The 8,128-nt window shown below is 47.2% G+C and overlaps 1 protein-coding gene across 1 annotated transcript in view; it reads right to left on the bottom strand.

The window, feature by feature from the left end:
• Nucleotides 1–7,112: 7,112 nt before the first annotated feature.
• The window catches only part of YOD1 (YOD1 deubiquitinase), a 1,808-nt gene continuing 792 nt past the window's right edge, over nt 7,113–8,128 (bottom strand). Inside the window, exons 2-3 of the mRNA XM_009888271.1 lie at nt 7,992–8,115; nt 7,113–7,819 (exon numbers count right to left, since the gene is read on the bottom strand). Coding sequence (XP_009886573.1) covers nt 7,113–7,819; nt 7,992–8,115 — 831 coding nt within the window. The remainder of the gene's footprint in view (nt 7,820–7,991; nt 8,116–8,128) is intronic.

The raw sequence follows: 8,128 nt of genomic DNA, 5'->3' as shown, positions 1-8,128 counted from the left end.
CGGGACCTCCGTCGCTCCACGCTGCCCAGATCCTTGTCCCGGCCGTGCCTATCCCAGGACTTCTTTGCTTTTCTGGGCTAACCAAACAGAGCCGGGTTACACATTAACTCACCTCCCCGGCAGAGATAAGGCTGTGCGGGCGCTCGGCGAGTGGGTGCTCGCAGGCGACCCCCCTCTCCCTCACCTGCAGCGCGCTGCGCCGGCGCGAGAGAAACTCATCCTCATGCGAGGCAGGTTGGCTGCGACTCGGGGCCGGGCTCCGTCCCCGCGCAGCCAAGCCCCCAAAAACACCTTCACACTCTAACCTGAAGCAGCCGGGTCCCTGCGTGCCGTGCTTTCTCGCAGCCCTGCCGGTAGCAGCTTTGCCGCGAGCCGGCGCGGTGCAGGCAGCGCAGGCAGAGGCGCAGGCAGAGGCGCAGGCAGCGCAGGCACCCCGTGCCCGGGAGGCTGCGGGCAGCTCTGCTCGGTACCACCCAGTTCACTCACTTCCCGGCTTGGCTGGTGTCCTCTGCAGTCCTCAGCACGGGTTTCGCCGGAGACTCCTTAATCCGGCAGCCTGTTCTGCCGCATAGCTGCTCGCTGACATGCGGAGGAGCCCAACGCGCAGCCCTGACCAAAGCGCTTTGGTACATAATAATTAAGTCCTTTGCTAGGTGTTTGCGCCCTGCGCTGCTGAAGGCATTACCCCACAACAGGTTTATTCTCTTGGGTGGTTTTGTGCACGAGGTCCCTCAGCTCAGGGCAGGACCCGGTTCCTGCTCAGCTCTAAAAACACAGATCGTTACCAGAACAGGTACGTACTTGCATATCGCCAGAACTTTGCCAGAGACCAGAAGTTTGCCGCCTGCTGCTGTACACTCTGACATTCTTGTAAAGACGGGTAAAAAGCCATTTTAGAAGGGAAGTTTCACCACTAAGCTTTATTTGCATGTTGGAGGAGGGGGTGCCAAGGTCACGCGTGCTCTGTGGCCTCTTCTGCACATACTGCCCGGCTGCAGCTCCCCATCGCCCCTCCGGGCATCCTTCCCTGCGGGCGCTGAGCCCCTCTGCAGGTTCATTCCCTTTCTCTCTAATGCTGGAATCCCTTCTCTTTGCTGGAATCCCTTCTCTTTGCTGGAATCCCTTCTCTTCACGAGGCAGCTTGAGGTTGAGTCCTCGAGCCTGGGGAAAAAGAAAGCCCCTGAGACACCCATCACACTCCTCTTCCCCTCAGCGCCCTCCTCACTCACACCGACACCTTCCCGGAAACTGCTGCCGGGGCATTTCCTTCGGCAGCATCCCCTCCTCCGAGGACGGGGTACCACTCTGCTGCCGCTCCCTGGGGGGAAGGGAAAGGAGAGCCCAGTTACTCCATCTGCAGCGCCCAGTGCAGCACTGGTGACACCGACCCCCCGCACCCGATCTGCCCATGTGGGGCTGCAGAAACAGATGAAAGAACTGCAGTGACTTGTTATTACCCCGACTTTGGGCTCGCCTAGTAAAATTACAGTTTTTCCCTCTGATAAACAGCGCTTAGGCCACTGCTCTCCTCCACACACGGCATAGACTTGTGTCTGCTCGGCGAGGTGCTCCTCACCGAGTACACATCTGAGCACAAACCCTGCAGCAAACTTCCAGAACTGACACAGCTGCCAGATTCAGCCAAGTTTTCATGCTTCAACGATTTTATTTTTATTGTTTTTTTTTTAGAAGGAGGCTGTGTTGCAACGTGCGTTCCCTGCTACACAGAACAGGGAAGTGGAAACATCAGTTATTTAAAGCCGTGGTAGGATGGAGAGGAAGCGGATGGGGCGGGAAGCGCAGAGGTTCCCACCAGCCTTGCGGAGCTCTGGCTGTGCCCTGTTGGGAAAGGGAACGTGTCCGCTGCAGAGCAAATCCCGAGGGCAGAGGCTGCCGGGAGCCGCAGGGAGCCGCAGGGACCCCCGCTGCCCGGCAGCAGAGGTGAGGGATGCGGAGCAGCAGCCCCGGCCACTGCCCGGGCATCGCGGCAGGCGGCATCTGCAGCGCCGAGCGCAGGATTTGGGGCGGGCGCTTCTGGTGTCGTGCTGGACGGGGGAAGCGATTTGAAGGCTGTCTGAGTCACGCTGGGTTCGTCGCCTTGCACTTCATTCTGAGACTGCCCTAAGAGGGGGAGTGAATCAAACCCAGGGGTATTTTTTTATTGTACGTGGAAACGCAGTGTGAATGAGCGACCGCTGTGGGACAGGGTGGCTGCAGCCCGCGAGCACCGGGCTGGCAGCACAAGGACATAAATCCGTGCAGTAAAATAGGTAAAGCTTGCTGCCTGCGGGGCTGTGTGTGGGTCAGGAAAATGTCATGATCCATTAAGAGAAGTCTTGAGCTTCTCTGAATCAGATGCCCGGAAAGAACCTGTTCTTTTTCCACGTTCCTCTTCCTCCAATGAATATAAATAGCTACAACCCAAAATAAAGCGTGATTTCATATATACGGCATGAAGTATATGCAAGTAGTCAAATGATGCAGAGAAAACTACACAATGCTGTGAAAGGACTTTGGCATGTTAACAGACCCGTTGTGCCTCACCCTGTTCATAAACAAAAAAGTGCAAATGATTCAGTCCCGGCCCTGGAGGAAACGCATCCACACGGCGTCACCGATAAGATACCTGTTAACGTAATGACATTTATTTGACTCTGTAGGACTGTTGGACACTTTCCTTAGACCAAATTGTATGTACAGCATGTATGCTGACAAATCAATTATGAAAAATACCGGGGAGTTAATATGTAGTGTTACACAGCAGTTCAGAGAAATAATTAAATCTTAATATGGCTGGGAACTGAGCAAGGAACCCTATTTATGATCCCTATTTTACAGAAAGGAGGTAGAGAACTGAGGTGATCTGTTTCCATTTAGCATTAACTCTTCACCAGAAATGAGGAGTCAGCTCTCAAGGTATAAGACAATTCCCCAAGGCTTTAATTATAAGTAATAGACAAGGACACTGCAATCTCGGACAACCTAATTTTGTTAACTCCCCTATTGCAGTCTTTTGTTACAGAGACCATTCTGGTGCTCACGCTCAGAGGAGCGAGAAAGCAATACTGATTTTAGTCAGTTTGAAGTAACTTCATTCTGCCCAGTCCCGAGCAGAGCAAAACCCGATGGCAGCTCTTCAGCTGGATGCATAGCTGGATTTAAAATGCAGGCAGACATTTAATTTGTATGATAAAGAGTTGTAATTTTTAAAATAGCAAGCTAAAATTTTTTTTTTTTTTGCTTCTGGAGGTATGTAAAACTCTCCTTACAGTTTTTCCTCTTGATACCTACTCTAATTACACAGAGAAAATATTTTACTATTAAAAAAAAAAAGTTATTGTTGAACAAGTTGTGAGTGAAGAAACTTCCTCCTGAGCAGGTTGCGAGGCCGTGTCCCTCTCTCGCCACGACTGTCTCTTAGCATCAAGGGGAAAAAGGGAACGAGACGAAGGGAAAGCAGAGGGAAACCGCTCAAAGGCTGCATTGCATCGATGCGAAGACCTAGAAAACAGCGAATAGGGCCCAAACCTGAAATTCAAGAACTGAGGCACAGGTGACACTGACCGAGCATGCATGCATCACTCACGTTTATTGGTGCATCAACAACTTTCGCAATTCGGGGCATGTGTTCAAGGAAATATGTTATAGCAACTGATCTGTGCTGATGATACACAAACCCGAGCGCTGTACCACCAAATTACATTGGTAACTAAGACCTTTGCTAACACCGCTCATTTTACTGGATGGGAACACGCACTGCCCACAGTGGGGAAAGTTCTTGCTCAACATCTGCTCGACGTGTAAACTTGGACAAGCTTTTAAAGTGCTGTTACAACCACAGGATGCGTATCGCTTCATACAATATAACACGTATGTGAAAGGCCACACGATTAGAGTCTGTGAGGCTCTTCTTTAATTAAAGAAGGAATTCCGTGCTGGTGAAATGGCCAGACTGGCACCAGGAAACCAGAATTCTTTAATTAAAGATCCAGAACTGCATAGATCGGTAAAACAATACCCATAACCCAGCTTTTAGTAAGCACAGCTTCGAGGCAATGATTTCAGTTTCCAGGGCACATTTAGTTACTCTGTGCTGCGGTATTCAGCACGGAAATGAGTGCTCATTTTAAATGGGAATGGGAATGAGTGACAGTAAGGACACAAGCCCGTATCTTAGTATCTTACAGGCTTTCTGGACTGGTCTGGGCAGGTGACACCATCCCCCACCAGTCCCTGAGCCTGTGTCCCACACCACCTCTCTTAAAATATCTGTAACTAACATCTTGCTGTGTAATTACCAACAGTCCAGTGCAAATGTATTAGTGATGTTCAGCGGCTCCTCCTGCTTGTACCAGGATGCCATTTTCGTGGTACTCCCGTAATTGTATCATTAAGGGATGGCAAATGCTGATAAAAAGATAGTGAAAAAAACCCCAAACATTTACAAAAGAAAGGGAGTTCTACTTTAAATGTATCCGTATCTTACATTTTAAATAACGTGGGTACTTTCTGTTTGGGAGAGTTTAGGGGAATCACATAAGGCTTTCCGACTCACGGTCAGTCCCACAGGTCACTTGCTCTTTGAAAGTTTGTCAGCGCGTAACAGTACCAACTTTTACAAAGACGACAAAGACAAATTACAGCAGTTCAGTAGACATTTTATAACTAAAGATTTTATTTTCTAGGCAATGAAAGAAAACATCCAAGCAGTGATATTGACACATCTCCCTCAAATGGAACTGATTCTCGGTTAGCAGATTTCCAATGCAAACGTGATATAGCAAAGCTAAACACTCTGGATTAAATAAGCTAATTTTAAAAATACTATAACTGAGAAATACCAAAAAAATATTTTTACACACTTTCAGAAATCCATTCAGGATACAAAGCTAAAATCTAAGTGTTGCTCCCCAAAATCAATGCATTTGCAAACATGGCAGACAATAAATATGTATTTCCACTTCTGTTTCAAAGACACCCAAAGACAGCCACCTCGCGCACCTCTCTGAGGTAGGTATGATGTCCATTTTACAGATGGCAAATGGTGAGGCTCAGCTCCTTGTCCACGGCGTCTCACCTCTTCAGTGTGAAAGCTGAGAACACGACTTCAGGTTGACAGTCTCTTGGTCTCGTTCCTAGACAGTATTTCATCTCAAGTAGTTATAACACAGTGTAATCTTCAAGTTCCTTTGAACTGTCAGGTATTTCTTTAGGTTTATAAGCATCAGCTTCTAGAGGGCTGGTTTTAATGTTGGGTTGTGGTGTGGTGTGGTTTGTTTTTTTTTTTTTCCTAATGATAGGCTAAAAGCAAAGTGGGGTTTAACACTGGAAGCTAAGTGGCTTTCTATAGGAAACTCCCAACAGTGCTAATGTGTATTTTAATACTGAATTTAAAAGGTCCATAGTGCTCTTGGTGATTCTATTCTTTATACTGAATTATTCATGCCTCAATTCAGCAAAGCACTAACTTATGTAATTATGTTCCATTTTCAGTAAGACCCTCCTATATGTCGAGCTCCAACTAGGAGCCTCTGCTGAGAACTTCAGTGAAACGTGCTTTTTCTAGAAAATAAGTTTTTGCTGCACCAGGAGTTTAGCCAGGTGCCATAATGAATGGAGGCCTTTAAAACTAGATCTTAGGTTCCACTTGGAAAGCGGGTTTATTTCTGCCTCAGTCTCAAGACGCACGTTCTTGCTCCCCATTTGTAAAAGTGCAAGGAAGGCAATTCAAAACAGAGTAACAGAAGAATAGCAGGCTAAGAATATTTTAAAATAATTCAATAAAACAAGTATGTGTTGCAGGCATTTCAAAGACAAAAAAAAATCCCTTTCAGTAATATGCACCTTTACAGCACCTTTTAAAAGACCTCAAAAGCACTTACTGTTAAGCCTCACAACCCTGCTGTGAGGTTAAGAGATATTAAACCAATTTCAACTTCCCTGATTCTGAACAGTACGAGAAGTAGGGCAGTTTACGCAGCTTATTTTGTTCTGAAAATTAAACTGCACCCTTCATTATCAGAATTAAAGTCTTGCTACTGAACAGTCATCGGTGACAAATCAAACACATTAAGGCAGAATGCAGATGAAGCAACTTCAAGCCTCCCTTCTGGGTTAGCACTCTGTCCTTCTAAAAAGGGCAAAACTTTTTACCGGCAGAGTGAGAACTATACCTTAAAGTGCTAATTTACAGTATTTGGAATCTGGTACAGCTTAGTAACACTGTGGCCATGACATCGGCCATACCCAAGTAAAGTCTGCTTAAATGTATTTAGCAGACGCAAACTAAGTCACTTCCCTAATTACTGTATTTCCCTCTTGCCAGAATTTCAGATACTATTATGAAGAAGAATCCAAAGTATTTCAAGAAACATGCCTATGTCTGATGCAGTGTAAACACCAGGGGGTTGATAGGTTTTTTTTCAAGCAACTAAAAACTACCTACGGAGGATTAATAAGTTTATTCAACACTTAACCATCTACTCATTAATTTAAAGAAGGCTATCTTAAAGCTCAGAGGCCATTTCTTTCTCTAAAGCCATGACTTCACACAAACAATACAGTCTACTTCTGATGGTAACAGAGTATAGGGCAGCTTTGGAGACGCTCTTTCCATTAAAAAATTGTGCACCACATGAGCAGTTTCCCCTGCAAGAACTGCTCCTGTGCGCAGTGTAATTCTTAGTATAAGTAATGCTGATACGTGTGTTTCCCAAACCCTTAGATTAATTTAAATACCCTGAAAACATAATACAGAGAGATTAATTCAGCAACTTAGAGGCTAGATTTTATGCTAGCGTTGAACAAGCCTGATTTTGTATGTCCGCTCAGATCACGTACACAAAGAGAAGATTATATCAGAAATCAAGTTTTAGCTGCCAGTGTATACCACCTGCCAAAGTACTATAAATTAGCATGCGAGAAGATACCTACTCCAAACCCACTGGAAAAGTCACTAACCATAACAAACCTGTGCGTCTTGGCCATCATTAAGTTAATATGCTTTTCAAGCTTTGTGAACGGAATTTTATGATTACATACAGCTTATCTGGAAATCCAGAATTTTATTCTGGATCGGTGAGGTAGTTGCTGTAACCCTCCTCATGTAGATGTCACACTTCTCCGAAGTTGGTGTGTCCAGTCTCCTTGGCGTGTTCTCTGGCTTCCACTTGTCCAGTTAGTCCCTTCTGGCACACCATGCACCTCAGCGTAAAGCGATTCACATCGGTAAACTGCCTCTTCCGTCTGGCTTCATCCGCCAGCTCCAACGCTTGCGCAAGAACAATATCATCAGTTGTGGAGAAAATGGTCTGGGGAGGAATGTCCGAGTCGGGGATTTTACGCTCAAGTGGATCGTAATGAATCCCATCATAAATTAAAAGGACCCGCTTAGTGTAACTGGCATCTTCCCCAAAACGGTCGATTCTGACTGTCTGTGTGTCCACCACACAGATTTCACACTGGTAAAATTTGGATAAAATGGACACTTCGATGGCGCCTCCCCAAGTCTCTTCTCTTCTGATCCAGTCGCAATACTCCCTGTTAGTTTTCCCTAGAACTGCCTCACAGTAAGATTCAGGATCACTTGCTACTATCTGGGCTATAAGGCTGCGCATCTCTGGGGCACAACCCGGGTCGTAAACGCCTCCCTCCACCACATAGTACACGCTGGTGAAGAGACAGGAGTTATCTGCCGGGACCACCCTCCTCGCGAGCACAGGCACGGCTTCCCTCACTGAGTTAGACATCACTCTTTTTGCGACTACGGGCGAGTCAGCCTTGGGTTTGGACGTATCCTCTTCAACTATCAGAGTATCGCCTGTCAAACACAGAAGGAGGAAGAATTGAGAGAAACAGGCAGGTGGGAGTTAAAGATGATGCTCCTAAAACAGAACAACATGGCTGCACTGTTGTTACTAGTAGGGATCACGCTCGTTTTCCCCAGCAGCACGGTATCCTGATCGAAAACGGCCGGTAGCACCGCAACTCACCGGCCGAGTGTCCGCGGCGGGTTCCGGCGAACTCACCTGGTCTGTCCCGGCTCCCCGTCCCCACAGCCCCGCGCTTTTGCCTCCGCACCCCCGGGACGCGGGCGAAGCCACCCCCGAGGAGCCACTCCCGAGCGGCC

The sequence above is a fragment of the Charadrius vociferus genome, unplaced genomic scaffold (genome assembly GCF_000708025.1).
Source record: "Charadrius vociferus isolate BGI_N301 unplaced genomic scaffold, ASM70802v2 scaffold266, whole genome shotgun sequence".
Classification (NCBI taxonomy): Eukaryota; Metazoa; Chordata; class Aves; order Charadriiformes; family Charadriidae; genus Charadrius; species Charadrius vociferus.
This window is presented reverse-complemented; position numbering and strand designations above follow the sequence as displayed.